The sequence below is a fragment of the Aspergillus neoniger genome (genome assembly GCF_003184625.1).
Source record: "Aspergillus neoniger CBS 115656 unplaced genomic scaffold BO87scaffold_8, whole genome shotgun sequence".
NCBI lineage: Eukaryota > Fungi > Ascomycota > Eurotiomycetes > Eurotiales > Aspergillaceae > Aspergillus > Aspergillus neoniger.
The window spans coordinates 832,597-847,131 of NW_020291136.1; the positions used below are offsets into that span (position 1 = coordinate 832,597).

At 49.5% G+C, this 14,535-nt stretch overlaps 6 protein-coding genes across 6 annotated transcripts; 3 read left to right on the plus strand and 3 right to left on the minus strand.

Annotated features, from left to right (window-relative positions):
- Nucleotides 1-814: 814 nt before the first annotated feature.
- Nucleotides 815-3,237, plus strand: abp2 (putative ARS binding protein Abp2; the record flags this gene model as incomplete). Its single annotated transcript, XM_025619242.1, has 2 exons — nt 815-1,483; nt 1,543-3,237. The coding sequence occupies 2 exons, from the start codon at nt 815-817 to the stop codon at nt 3,235-3,237; spliced, it is 2,364 nt and encodes a 787-aa protein (XP_025482311.1).
- Nucleotides 3,238-3,687: 450 nt separating this feature from the next.
- On the minus strand, nt 3,688-4,821 carry BO87DRAFT_452857 (uncharacterized protein). Its single transcript, XM_025628517.1, has 3 exons — nt 4,602-4,821; nt 4,480-4,532; nt 3,688-4,293 (listed from the first exon to the last, which is right to left on the minus strand). Exons 1-3 carry the CDS (start codon nt 4,698-4,700, stop codon nt 3,834-3,836), a joined length of 612 nt encoding a protein of 203 aa, XP_025482312.1. The 5' UTR covers nt 4,701-4,821; the 3' UTR covers nt 3,688-3,833.
- Nucleotides 4,822-5,472: 651 nt separating this feature from the next.
- On the minus strand, nt 5,473-6,155 carry BO87DRAFT_414156 (uncharacterized protein; the record flags this gene model as incomplete). Its single annotated transcript, XM_025626616.1, has 2 exons — nt 5,981-6,155; nt 5,473-5,922 (listed from the first exon to the last, which is right to left on the minus strand). Exons 1-2 carry the CDS (start codon nt 6,095-6,097, stop codon nt 5,473-5,475), a joined length of 567 nt encoding a protein of 188 aa, XP_025482313.1. The 5' UTR covers nt 6,098-6,155.
- Nucleotides 6,156-6,671: 516 nt separating this feature from the next.
- BO87DRAFT_423810 (uncharacterized protein) lies at nt 6,672-7,671 on the minus strand (the record flags this gene model as incomplete). Its single annotated transcript, XM_025627192.1, has 3 exons — nt 6,672-7,316; nt 7,368-7,552; nt 7,617-7,671. 3 exons carry the CDS (start codon nt 7,669-7,671, stop codon nt 6,672-6,674), a joined length of 885 nt encoding a protein of 294 aa, XP_025482314.1.
- A 1,451-nt stretch (nt 7,672-9,122) lies between these two features.
- On the plus strand, nt 9,123-10,502 carry BO87DRAFT_457147 (ketohexokinase; the record flags this gene model as incomplete). Its single annotated transcript, XM_025628780.1, has 6 exons — nt 9,123-9,172; nt 9,233-9,626; nt 9,680-9,838; nt 9,898-9,959; nt 10,014-10,124; nt 10,226-10,502. 6 exons carry the CDS (start codon nt 9,126-9,128, stop codon nt 10,395-10,397), a joined length of 945 nt encoding a protein of 314 aa, XP_025482315.1. The 3' UTR covers nt 10,398-10,502.
- A 253-nt stretch (nt 10,503-10,755) lies between these two features.
- BO87DRAFT_405073 (Brix-domain-containing protein) lies at nt 10,756-13,891 on the plus strand (the record flags this gene model as incomplete). Its single annotated transcript, XM_025625913.1, has 6 exons — nt 10,756-11,033; nt 11,108-11,947; nt 12,015-12,018; nt 12,457-12,576; nt 12,839-13,003; nt 13,286-13,891. Exons 1-6 carry the CDS (start codon nt 10,801-10,803, stop codon nt 13,889-13,891), a joined length of 1,968 nt encoding a protein of 655 aa, XP_025482316.1. The 5' UTR covers nt 10,756-10,800.
- Nucleotides 13,892-14,535: the final 644 nt, after the last annotated feature.

The following is a 14,535-nucleotide window of genomic DNA, read 5'->3' on the forward strand; positions in this document are numbered from 1 at the left end:
AGGCGGGAGGCGGGAGGCATTATCGATAAGGGGGGTTCGGGGATTCACTAGTGCCGAAGTAGACTAGCGGGGGAGACATGTGACGAGTGTGACGGCGTGACAGGACCAGGCATCAAGTTCCCCCGCCCTGAGGCCACAACGCTAGACTACAACAGGCATCGCAGCATAGGCCTGAAGTCCCGAAATAGAAACAAGTCAAGTCAGCTCCTCCCAATCGAGTTATCACCGGCTTTCTTTAAAGCGCCGCCGTCGGCCAGCCACCTTCTCCTCTTTTTCTCCTCCCCCTTCCATTTGGCGCCTGGCGACAATGCTCTGTCGGTCGAACCTTCGTCGCCGTCGTCGTGGATTGATGCTTACAATCCCGAGCGGGTATCATCTTTGCTTGTTCTGACACTTGCGAGACAAACACCCCCCCGAACTCCCCTAAACCATCGATTGTTTCCCATGCGCACTACTCGTCATTGGGCTGGTCCCTAATTTTACCCGTGCGGTTTGCGATCTGATAGGGTCTTACGACGTCGGCGCGTGCTGGAAAGAAGATCTGCCCTATCTCATCTCCCATTGAGTCAAAAGCTAAATCCATATGATACTACTTACTCCTCCACCTTCCCTCCTATCCTTCTTATTATTCTGATTATCATTATCATTATCATTACTACTTCCTGTGTTTATCATTGCACCAACATCTCTCTATTGAATATATAGAATCGCTTTCAATCCGGCGATTTTTCTCTCCTTTCTTTTTCCCTTTTCTTGTCCACATAATCACAGTGTTTGCTGTTTGCTTGCTTTCTGTCACAAAAGAACCATCAAGATGGAATCCTCCTTTCCCAACGTGATGAACCAATCTGTGCCGCCGGAACGGACTGAATTAGGGCCTCCACCCATGGTCATCCAACAGTACGCAAGGTATCCTCCGGCTCTGGAGCCTGGTTTACATAGCGCTTCTCCCATAGGCAGTGCTCGCACTCACATAGCTCCCTCAAAGTCTCCACCTCTGGCGCGCAAAGCTACCCCGCGCAGTCTTCAGGCATCGCCAACCGGCCCACGGCCGATAGCGCCGCCACCTCCTCCACCTGCAATGGTGGCGCACTCAGGACCCTCGATCTCGCCTCCAATGTATGATTCTATTCGTCCACGGCCGCCACGGGAGTCGATGGACCAGACAGAAACACGATCCCTGCCATCTCGCGATCTGACTGACAGCTCCATTGATGACGCCTACATCATGTTTGTCTTCTATTGCAATCCAAATGTCCCTTTGTCCGTGGATACCTCAGAGCTCCGCAAGAACTTTCGCTGCCCACCCCGGAGTGATGGCAAGAGTTTCAGTATATTCGCATTGTGGGAGCTTATTCGGAAGCTAGATAGTAAGGAGCTAAAGACATGGATACAACTGGCGATCGAGCTGGGGGTAGAACCGCCTTCCCTGGAGAAGAAGCAGAGCACCCAAAAGGTCCAGCAATATGCTGTTCGACTCAAGGTTTGTTGCTAATGTTATTCCGGACAGAATGTATGGCTAGAAGACTAACCAATCGCTAGCGCTGGATGCGCGCAATGCACGTTGACGCATTTTTCGAGTATTGTCTTGGTCATCCGCATCCCTATTACACCCACCTTCCGCCTGCCAATGTGATCAGCGACAGCCGTGATGGAGTACCACTGGAAGAAGATCTTGCGCTACGGGCTCTGGTTCCGCAATGGAGGCCGAAGAGGGGCCGGAGGCGAGCCGAGGAAGAAAACGAAAGACTAGCCATGGCGAAAAGGCCCCATCTCGATCCAATAATGGGCGTGCTGCAGCCAGGGCCATTCCCAGGTCCTCCAGCATCATATCCACCAGGTGCGCTGCCATTTAGCGCCTTCCCTGACGAGATGGGATCGCATGATCCGTGGATGGGCAGCGCACCTCCATTCCCACCGGAAGGGACTTCTGAGCCTTCGTCGCAGTCGAACCAGGACCTGCGGTGGCGACCTATCGAACGAGATTCGTCCCCAGGGAGTTATCCGCATTCTGCTATAGCACCCAGGAGCCAGCATGAGTCTAAAGTCTTCATTCAACCTGCAGAGCCGCGCTCAGCGGTCACAATGTCTTCTTCCGGGGAAAAGGCGCGGCCTAAACGACGCCATGGCCCCGCAGTGTCATCTGCCTGGCCTAGTAACACCGGTAGCAATGGAAAGACCAGAGGTCGGCCACCAAATCGAGGGACTGTCTCTGGACCATTCTCCTCGTTCCCAGTTAATCCGAATCGCACTGATCCATCCCATTTACCGGGTCCAGGGCTTCGGAACTCCCCTGCCATGCTCCTCGATCAGGACCCTACCGGTCGATTCAATCACTCCCCTTTCCAGCAGTCCCCTACGCCGTTCCATTTCGGTCCTAAGCCAGATAAATTACAGCTTCAGGTACCGCCTCATCCCGGCACACCTGTCCGTCTGGCAACCCCTCCTACCTTAATGGTCAACGGTATCAACAATGCTCCTGGGTCAACGAAATTGGAGGGACAAGGACCGCAGCGTAACGGTACTCTGGCTCCTCTAAACGACTTCATGAGCAATGTGGGCGTCACCAACCCATCTGCCTACGCGAACCGCAATAGCGTACCAAATGCGGATATATCTTCCGATGATGTTGTACGTGCACTGTCAAGCGAACTTCTTCGCGGGAAGACCACCGGTCGGTGTGCTCCTATTAGCACTGAAGAAGCCCGGGCTCTAGCAATGTCTGTAGTGTCCAGCTTGACCACTACATATGCCAAGCTACCAGCCGGCTTGGCGGCGCTCATGTCCGCCTTGCATCTTGGGCTTGGACAGCAATTTGGCTATCCAGGGGTGACGGACAGCTTGATGACTGTAAATATCGAGTCAGGGCCTGCTGTAACCTCAGGCACACCAAGCACCGACGGGAGCCCCAACTATGTGTACACCATCTCTCATGAGTATAAGCACGGACTCCGGTTCTCAACGAAGGTTACGTACGGAGACCTGAGCATCAGCACCCCGACTCCGGACAGTCACAAGCTGGACTTTACGCCCCGGGTAACCGAGGAACTTGAAGCCAGCATCGCAGAAGCCGACAGCATGACAGATGCGGAATTCGAAGTGGATGCGGAGAATTCCACCCCCGACGCAACGTGGAAACAACGATACCTCAAGCTCCGAGCGCAGGTGCAGCGAAAGGAGCGAATGTTGTCGCAATATAAGCGCAAAATCCTTGAGTCTGTGATGGCAGACATCTAAGCTCTGTGAGCACTGATCGTTCACAGAGACATACCCCTTGTGGTCGGCTCCTAATCCCCTCCCAAGCCCCCTCCCTCGACTTGTTGTGATACCCTATACAGTATATTCCTATGTAAATTGTCGAGGTCCACCTGAACACACTTATAAAACTTCATTTTCTCCTATGCTCTCGGTTGTCTGTCTGTTTGTCTGTTGGCTGGAGCCAAATGGCGCTCTCCTGCTGTTTGTTGGTTTCGGTTCGGTCTTCTTTACAGATACCCCTTGAGCGAACTTGTCCGATCTGCTTCACAGCTTGTTAGTTAGTATAAAATATCTTGATACCATCAATGTTTAGTTCATATTTGCAGTAACTGAAACCCTATGCAAGTCCTGAAGTCCATCATAGTATCCTGTTGGAGTATCGCATGATTCGATATCCATCCTTTATCTCCCAACCTAATAACAACCAAGCCCGCAAGTAAAAGTCACGGCGCATCCAACCTCCTTCTGCCCCATCATTGACAAACCAGTAACTCATCCTCCCCTGAACTTGAATTGCATCATCCACCCAACCGACCAATCAATCAAGTAATTCAGGGCAATTGAAAGCAAAGCCCTCAAGCCTCATCCACCTCCACATCATCGCCCTCAGCCCCCTCCTCATCATCCATAGCCTCCTCCTTCACAGCCAACTCCTCACCATCACCATGAACCCGATCAGAGAGTCCCTCCTCCCACAAAGCCGCCCTCACCTCCTCATCCTCCTCGGTTTCATCATCGTCTTCCTCCTTCTTGATCCCAACACCAGCATGCTGCTTCTTCTGCATCAAACTCTCAGCTCTAGCGACAGCCATCTTCTTCAACCCCTTGGCCTTCTTCGATGCATCGCTAATGCCATCGGCCTTGCGCTTTCTGCCCTTGGTAGGTGTGGATGTAGTCGTGCTCTCTGTAGCGGTAGTATTGCTGGTACTACTAGCCCCGGTCCGTTTCTTAGCGGGCGTGTTGTTGGCAGAGGAGAGTGGGCCGCCTGAGGTGTTGATGCCGTGTGATTTCAGGAGGCGTTCGTAGCGCTTGGCTCTGTTTATATTTAGTGGTAGAAGGTTAGTGGGGTAGTGCGCGTAGTATAGTATTCGTGTTTATTTGTGAAATGTGGAGGATCATGCGATTATGATATTGGGTTGGAGGAAATATGTATTTAGTATGTGTGTGTGAATGTGTATATGACTGGGTTGGGAAACTGAAGGGACAGGATAATTAACGTACGCAGCGGCCTTGGTGATGATATTGCATTCTTGTGCGACGACGGTGAAGTCAATCTTTTTGATTGTTATATTAGTCTGTTTTGCTCTGGGAGGATATGATGAGATGGGGTGAAGGGTACGTACCTTGCCGCTGTTAGAGTGGCGGATGCAGCTGAGGAGGAATTGAAGCTGCTCTTCCGGGGTGATGCGGTTGGGCTTGGACGGGGTAGTTGTGGTAGACATGTTGAGCTGGGTTTATTTCTGCTCGATTCAAGTTGCAAGAACGGCGAGGCGTGAGTAGATGTGAGTAAAATCCTCTCGTTTCGTGTGATCTTGGACTCGGTCGAGTGTTAGAGAGGATGATAGCTTGGGAAGGTGTGAACGGTGGATATAGGGATGAGAGTAGGAGAGATAGAGGAGGAGGATGGAAAGAAGTAGGCAGAAAGAAGAGAAGAAGAGGAAGAAGGTGGGAGGGCAGGAACACTGAGACGAGCGGAGGGCTGAGGGAATGTTGTTAGCGGAATCACTGCTGGCTTCGCTTAGGTTTCTTGTGAATGAATCAGATAGTCGACATCCGTCCGGGCGTCTCAGACTGGAAGGTGGAGAAGTGAAGGGTCTCTAGAGAACAGTGATACGATACTACGTTCTGGCACTTCTGAGCAACGGCTATGACGGAGTGGGCAGTCAGTAGGCTAATTTTCTTATTTAGCAGGTATTAGTGCTCTAAGGCTACAGAACCCTCCCAATCAACCCAGCTGTTCAGAATCTGTAAAGGAATCAAGGGTTGTAGAGTAAATTCCCCAACACCAGTAACAACGCAAGCCCTGCAATGTGGTAGGGAAATACAAACTGCGTCAATCTCCAGTCCTTCCAGATAGTCTTCCTTGAAAGTTCTTCGCGCTAAATGGACCTTCCACGACAATGTAGACCAAATGAAGACAATGAAATGAACAAACTATATGGACTCAGTTGTCTGAAATCCATATAAGCGTTCAGCAGAATCGCGCGTAGAAGTTCAAGCCGTAGCACACTCCATGCCATCATCCGGGGTATTGTCTTCCATGAGACTGTCTGCATCGTCTTCCTCTTCCTCCTTCACAACAACAGCCGACTTAGCCCCGCGCTTGCGGTCCTTGGTCTCCGACTTAAGCGTACCAGTGGCAGGGATGGGCTTCGAAGTAGTAGCCTTCGCTCCCTTACGCGCGGCGACTTTTCTGCCCTTGGGCTTGACGGGAGTAGGCACGTCGGAGTCATCAGACTGCTCTTCGACGCCATCACCGGCCTCGGTAGCACCTGCAGCGCCTTTATCCTTATCGCCATTGGCACCTGCACTCTTGAGTACACCAGAGCCGGACTTAGCCTCAATATTGTTCAAATTGTAGCGCTTGCGAATGGCACGGAAACGGTTGCCGACTGAAGCAACATTGCTGTAACCCATCATGTCTCCAACCTTGGTAAGATCGATCTGAAAAAAGCAAGTGGGTATTAGTAGAGCCTATATCTGCGATGAGAGATTATTTTACCTGTTTGTCGTCCCCCATGCACTGCAGACAGGCGAGGAAGAACTGCGCGTCTGCATAAGGGATTTCTAGACCGGCGTTGATGGACTTCGCGGCCTTGGATTTCGTGGCCTTATCCATGGCGAAGGTTAGAGTATTCGGTTTTCTGAATGGTATAACGTAGAGAGGCTATAGGTTAGATGATTCAGATATGAGGAGTGAGTAAAAGTAAACAGGCTAATCACCAAGATGGAAAGGAGATGAAGAGGGACCGTTCGGGTGGTGAATAACAGAGACAAGTGAGAGGTCAAGCCACAAAGCCCCACCGTATAAACACGCCAAAATGTGAGATGCCTCACAGATCAGTTCGATACTATTTCAGGTTAATCGGCGAAGCCAACTCCCGGTCCACTCTCCCAGTGTAGCTGGTAATATCTGTTGGTGGTGGTATGAGGGAAAAGTGAAGCGGGTTATAAGATGCTACGAACCATCAATGTCAAAACTACCGCCCAACTAAAGAATGACTTCATAAGCAAAAGCAATATTATATTTCTGCTATCAGGATAGTCTTAGCAAAGGGACATCGGTCTTTGTGGTCGTTTGTCGAAGCCAGCAACAAATCCCCAGAAAACCCGCTTCCAGATCCCACAAGAACCGAGTTCTACCTGCCACTATCCATCTCAAATGCAGAAACAAGAATTGAGACTGATGTCCGTCAGTCCTCAATGACGGTAATCTCAGACTTTCTGTCCGATAATTCCTCCTTGGCCTCTCTATCTACACTTTTGCCTTTGTCGACCGGTTCTTCTTTGATCTCGTCCAGCTTCTTCTCCTCGTCTTCTGGATCAGACTTATAGGCCTCCCAGCCAACTGAAGCCATAGAAGATGGCAAGTACTGCTGCTCATGATGCTGCTGCTGGTAGAAACTACCTGCAAATCCTCCCATCGGTGTGTACATGTTGTATTCATCCATACTGTATCTGTGCGGGTAGTAGAATCCCCAAGGATATGCCATATGGGGGAAGAACGGTCCCGGATGCATGGCATGAGGAGGAGCGAGAGGTATATCTGCCATACGAGGCATTGTCTCACCGTAACTTTCCTCCTTGACCTCCTCCTTGATTTCCTCCTTAATGGGGACGAAAGGTTCAAAGTCAGGGTAAGAAGTCGCCGGCACAGTCGTGGCCCCTGCCCTACTGGAGCTAGCTCTGGCTGACCTTCTGTTCTCGACTCTCTTAGGACGCGCCACTTTCTGGTTGGGCCCTTGATTTTCCAGCTGGCCTTTGAGCCGCGAGTACCGCATTCTTGCAGCATGCCCATTGGAGATATTCAGCTGCGAGGCAACCAAGGCCCAGTCGATCTACTCAGTTGTCAGCTACTATTACTGTCTTCCAGAGCTTCACCCACGAACCGTTCTCAAGTCCAACTGTTTCATAATGGTGTACAAGAACTTTACGGCCGGCTCATCGACCGACATCATAGACTTGGTGCGTCTGTAGTTGGAAGCGGTGGACGTAGCAGATGATGGATTCGTTGGAGATGCGGAATCATTCTCGGCTTGATGATTCATGGTTAGGTCAGGCTTCAGAGTACCTGCTATGCCAGAAGCACTCATGTCAGGGAGGACAACTCATAGGGGGATATTGAGGAAGGGACGTACCAGACGCACTGGGCTTGACGGTGGTTTTGGTAGGAGTTGGGCTCCGGCTTTCCATCGCCTCAGCTACTCCAACGTATGTACGTGAGTAATTTGGTGACCTCCTGTGCAAGCACAATGGAATATGGAGTGTTCACTGTGGGAGAAAGATGTAGAAGGTGAATGATGAGAGACCGATGTACATGGCTTTGGACCTGATACTTATAGACCTACATTCCAGTACCGGAATAACTTTCGGTATCTTCTACGTTAGTGAATCGAAGTACTGTATTCATGCTTGCCATGAGGACTCCACTTTGTTTCTGACATAGACAGGGTATGTGCAGTTGGACATTGGCTCCATACAGATGCCTAGCGCCCTGTTCCTGTTCATCGTCACGGAATACCGAGCTTGATTGGTGCTACTCACCCGTGCACGCGGGCTAGTGAATCGGACTGCTGGCACAGGATTGGGGGACTGGGTGTAGCCCACCAGAAAACAAAGCCAAGGTTGGGTCTAGATGCACTCTAGGCAGTCGGTTCTGGGTAGTCTATTCATGTTCTGTGAATACAGACAGGGTCTTAGTCCAGATCTCCCATTTCTAGTACTTGTTTGGCACTAAATATATGGGCTCGCTAAGATATAATCATACTTGTGGAAGATATAACTGTGCAATTGATCTGCTATCCCATTAAGAGTGTGTATCATGTCATATCTCATGGTGAGATGCTATTACATACTACTAATATCTCCGTAGAACTGAATTGGGAGAGTTGACAGAACATATACCGAAATATTCACCAGCCAAGGGCAACTGGTAACCCGTGAAAGCTACTAGTAATCAATGGTCCTATTTGTGGCTCTACTTTGCCATTGGAAGTTTCTCGAGACAGCTGTACCTGGAACATTATCTCCAAACACTACTTGTCCTGTCACCTTTAGACTTTACATGCTTTTACACGTATATTATGACAACCTTTATGTTTGAGTAGGCAATGCAGGCACAGATAGCTGCATGATAAATGTTACTAGTAAATAAATCATACTAATATTCCAGAAACGTACCTCTGCCTGTAAACAAAAGTGGATGATTTATCTTTTCATGAAACACCAATTACACCAAAATAATTAGCAGGTAGTACCGATGTCTCATGCTATTTTTATATGTCAACTAGACTTACGGAAGATACCGTGGTTCTGTGCATATTCGCGTGGCTCTCTCCGCGATAACTAGATACTACTAGTACTACTCTTTGGGAGAAGCCGCCAACCGTACGGTTATTTCCACAAATGTCAAATCTTACACAGTGAATACTCACAGAAAGGATTCAAACCTAAATTTGGTGTCACTCTTGCCTGTTCGACCATGTTTCCCTACTGTTTACTTGATCGTGGATCTCCAACTGCCAGCGATGATGTCGACAGTGGGTCCTGACTAATCCCACCACCACAATACCCCTCTCGGCATACAAGGTGCAGATATTCTGCTTCGGTATATCATTTCTCTTTGCAGGACTTACCAAGTGAACAAGATGTCCTTGGTCGCAATAGGTGCATGCTATGTGGATACAATCCTAACGTTGGTTGGCGCCCTCTACTGCTAGTTCCCATCATCTCAGTAGCTAATTCTTCGTATCAGAACACCCCACTATCCTGGAGAAGATGATAAGCTACGAGCTTCCAGTATCTCCCATCGGCGGGGAGGTAACTGCCCAAACTCTCTGGAAGTCCTGAAACAGTTGACAACGAACAGCCCATCAACTGCTGATGTCTCCCTGAACCTGATTGCTGTCCTACCTGCGAAGGCGTCTACTGCTGCTCAAGAGATTCAGTCGGCATTCAAACCGCATGTTAATCTATCTCATTGTATCTTTCGAGAGGCCTTCAATGAGCCTGCCTCAAGTTACATCATCAAGAGTGAATCGTCTGGCAGTCGTACCATTGTCAACTACAATGAACTGCCTGAGATGACGGTGGATGAGTTTACCCAGATTGCAGGCAATCTCACCAACCCAACTTGGTTCCATTTCGAGGTTTGTCATTACATTTATGATGTATTCTCTGGAGCTAACAACTTCGTTAACAGGGTCGGATACCTGACGTGACTTTATCATGTATCCGATATCTCCGTCAGCGATACCCATCCACGACTATCAGCGTCGAGGTTGAGAAGCCTGGGCGCGAGGGATTGCAGAACCTAGCAGAGGAAGCTGACGTAGTGTTCTACTCGAAGAGCTGGGCTCAAGTAAGGACCCCTTGATCAGGAAGTCCACATCATGCGTCCTTCTAACCACCGACTCGTAGGGAAACGGATATCATACTGCTCAAGAATGTCTTCAGAAAGAATCGCCACTGACACGAAAAGCGTATGGTTCTTGCTGTATTTTACACATTGAGTCTAAGAGTGCTAATTTTACCAGGTCCTTGCTGTGCTGCACTTGGGGTCAAGACGGTGCTGTGGCTTTTGAGCCCAAGACACAGACTTCAGTTCATGGTCCTGCATATTCTGCAGCAAACTTTCAAGTCATCGAGTAAGTCGGCTATGTTTTCATCACTCTCTTGTTCCGGGTTATTGTTTGTATTCTTTGCGGCAATTGTTGGATATTAACGATAGTTTCTAACATTGAACCAGCCCGATTGGCGCAGGTGACACTTTTATAGCCGGTATGCTATACGCACTAATCTGTCGAGGAAGTGAATGGAGCCTGTCAGAGAAATTAGGCTTTGCCAATCGACTCGCGGGTATGAAGGTCTCCCAGGAGGGTTTTTCAGGTCTTGCAAGAGCTTTGGACTCTTTCCCTTAGAGTCGTTGTGTATTATTGCAGAGAGTAATCTTGCAGGGCAGTAATATTTCCAGCAGTGAAAATATGTTATGGTGGACTCGAGAGTTGGAGAGCAAAAATTACTACGAGTGCAGCTATTATGTTTCGTGATGAACTAAAAGCAACCATTGAAGCTGCAAAATTAGCAACTTATAAGCATATTGGGCATATTATATAGTTGAGGTGATAAACAATTGGCATGATTGTTGTGATCACACGTGATAAGGATCTAGATTCAACTGTAGGAAAATGCATTCATCACGTGATTAATGATACACGGATGTAGAAGGCGGTCTCAGCCAAAAATTATTCTGCCCGCAGCTTTTTCTAAATTTGCGGGCGATCAACAGATTCGGAGTCTCCAAATCCCTACAACCCATACACCATGGCATCCGTTTACAAGACCATTTCGAAGAAGGCAGCTCGTCAGCTCGCCAAGGAGGAGGAGTTTGATGAGGAGGATGTTGAGATGGAGGAACTTCTCGACAATGCCGACGACACCACCGACAGCGAAAGCGATGAAGAAACTACGACCGAATCGGCCAAGAAGCAGCTCGCTCAGGGATTCATGCCCAAGACTCGTGTACTGATGCTGACCTCCCGAGGTGTGACATACCGGTATGCTTGATGTCTCCGTCCAGATGGTATATGTGAAATGCGAATGTGATGCTGATATTTTCTGTTTGTTGCAGCCATCGACACCTGCTCGCCGACCTTGCGTCTCTGCTCCCTCACACTCACAAGGAAAGCAAACTCGATACCAAGAAGAAGACCGCTGGATACAACCTGCTCCTTAACTCTCTCGCCGACCTTCACTCCTGCAACGTGATTTTCTTCCTCGAGGCTCGTAAGCAGGGTCAGGACTTGTACCTTTGGCTTGCTCGCCCTCCCAACGGACCGACGATCAAGTTCCACGTCGCCAACTTGCACACAATGGCCGAATTGAATGCTGGATTCAGCGGCAACTGCCTCAAGGGTGGCCGTGGTCTTGTTGTTTTCGATCGCTCTTTCGACGAACAGGGTCCGCTCATGAGCCAACCCGGCAACGAATACCGGGGTCTGATCAGAGAGATGCTGCGCGGTGTCTTCTGTGTCCCTAAGCGTGGTGTTAAGGGCATGAAGCCGTTTATTGACCGCATCATCGGTGTCTTTGGTGTGGATGGCAAGATCTGGATCCGTGTCTACGAGATCCGCGAGTCTGAGGCTGGAAAGAAGTCCGAGGATGGTGCAGATGCCAAGCCTGCTCCCAAGAGCAAGGACGGTCAGCCGGAGGTTTCTCTGGTTGAGATCGGCCCCCGCTTTGTTCTTACGCCTATTGTCATCTTGGAGGGCAGCTTTGGCGGTCCTGTCATCTATGAGAACAAGGAGTACGTGAGCCCTAACCAGGTCCGTCGCGAGGTCCGCATGAGCAAGGCTGCTCGTTACGCCAAGCGCAGAGATGTGCAGACCGACCGGTTCGCGAAGCGGTCGACCCTGGGACTGGGAGAAGGCGAGAGGAAGCCGGATGCGCTCGACACGAGGCAACTGTTCAAGTGATGGATTCCCGTTTTGTTGGTTCTTTCTGTTGTTTTACGCCCTATTAGACTTGATATCCTCAAGGGATGTATATGTATTGATGCGAGGGATGAATGCATGGTCCTGCTGGCGTCTGGTGTGAAATAATAATAAAAGTTTTGATGCTACGGTTCACTATTATCCTGATCCCATGGATCTAATCATAGAATAAACAACCCCTAGACTTACTGGGTGGATTAACATCGTTGCTATGGGCCTCGGTGATGGGGTAAACGGGGACAGGTCAGTCTTTCAGCTTTCCAAGAAAGGGTATGACTTGCAGCAAGGGAGGCATTGAACTAATGTGCTGTATGTTCTCAAGCTATATGTCGCAATTTGACTTAGAGTACGGAGTAGCTGGTGAACCAATGGAGCAATGGCGCATCTGCGGAGGAGCGTCGGTCTGGCTGGAAAGCGGAATGATGAAGGGGATCCTGTCAAGTGACTTAGCGGCGGGTCTCCCTTTGCCTGCCCCGGATTTCCTCAGCGCAACTGCACCCTTTCGCTCGTCATCATGGCATCCCTTTCGCAATACAGCGCTGGGTGGTTGCTGGGTGCTCATGCACCTTCTTCCACAATGGCCTCCACTCTGTCTTGCTTCCACTGTGTTTTGATCACCCCCAAGGGCGGGGTCGCGGCCTAGAGTTAGATCGTGATCGCGACGGCGTTGACTCACTACAGCGCCGAGGCTACCTCTGCCTAAGACTCGCAATTGAACAATATAACTCTCTCCATACCATTTGACCCAAGTCAACTGTACTAGGTACGCGTGGCCGGTCTATAAGACCTACTGGTGTACTCCGTATTTGCTGACGCCTCTAGATCCTTCAAATCATTGAACCATGCCCTTCCATCAATTGGCCACGGAGCTATTGCTCCATATATTTCGCTCATGCGATTCTGTCACCGATGTTATGAACCTTGCAATGACTTGCCGGCGACTTCATACCGTTTTCCACCGGTCCAATAAGCTACAAATCCTCGTCGATGTTGCCGAGTCTGAGTTCGGTCCATTGGATGATATCATCCAGATCGTCACACAGAATACCAGCCAACGTGCCCACCTATTTCGTACCGCCCCTATAACCAACTCCCTCCTTAAGCAAATAGTCCAGATCGGGCACGTGGCCCAGAAGTGGGAAATCATATACCCAGTCAAGAAATGGAAGACCGATTTTGAAAATCGTCGCTCGCTGGATGATGATGAGCGGTTTCGTCTCCGCCGTGCAATCTATCGTCTCTGGCTGTACCACCGAGCCTTTCATACGGAGACTTATAGTCGCTTTAGCCGCACCCTTCCACACATCGTTTCCGAGCGTGCCCAACTCTTGCACAACTGGTCCACAGCCGAGCTGGCCGAGATTGAGGACGTGCGGTTGATCATTGGTGATATCGTACAGAACCATATCTGTCCCAGCAACGGGACCATCCAACGCAAGTTCCGAAAACGCTACCCGGAAAGTAACCATCAATTGACGTTCAATATCCATCTAAATTACCCTTCGAGCAGTAGTCCCGCTGGTGCACCTAGTCTATTCGAGAAGGACCCCAATCCAGCCGAGCAGTATTTCCACACCGCACACCCTAGCAATTTCACTGAATCACCCGCTAAATATAAGTCGCGGTTTCGGAACGATTACTTCCATGACCCCGGTTCTGAAGGTTGGGGTGACGAGATCCCACATTATTATGTCGTGCAGGACATGCTGAAACTCGATCCAGGCCAGGTGATCTGGCTACGGGAGCATACACTTCTTAAGGAACAGGTGGAGACTTATGTACGCTCCTTTGGGGACTGGTTCCGCGACAATGGCGAAACGTTTGGCGATACGCTGGAGTGGGTAATGAAAGAGCGGGGAGATGATATTGATGAGTTTCGAGCTGCTATTGCAGACCGGGAGGTAGGCGTGGTGTGGGATTGATGTGATGCAACTGTGTCTGTTTGTTTGCTGTCATATTGCGTAGCATATTGATTACTGTAAGGGACATGTTACTTTCACAATAGCCAAAGAGTGAAAATTATCAGCTGTGCGATGTTAACGTTATCCCTTGTGTGACTTCTACCAAGCAACCCAGACTCTATTTACTCTGCACTGATTGGTAACATTCACAAATGCCCAGTGTCTGACATACCCGGACATCTGATCTCACTTCGACAGTAGAGAGTATACCATGCACGCCAAGCAAACGACTGACTCACTGCCATCTAGACGCAAGTGTCCATTCTGACCCATCATCCCGTTCCTGACATCTGATTCTACAGTAGTAGCTACGTACAGCAAAACAGACATAGTCGCAACTCTAATGAGATATCATACCCTTCACCCCTAATCAGCTCAATTTCTACATCTACCTACCCACAAACCAAGTGATTAACTATAAACCCACGTGTCCAGACCCAGAGCATAAGAGCAACCGCAGCTAGTAGATAGATAGCTACCTGTCAAACGGAACTCTATTCCGCTAATCAACAACTAGTCACTACTATTACTATCTATCTGTCTTTGCTATAAGAAGGCATCCCTTTACCCATGAACCCACACACACCATATATCTCTACCCTTAA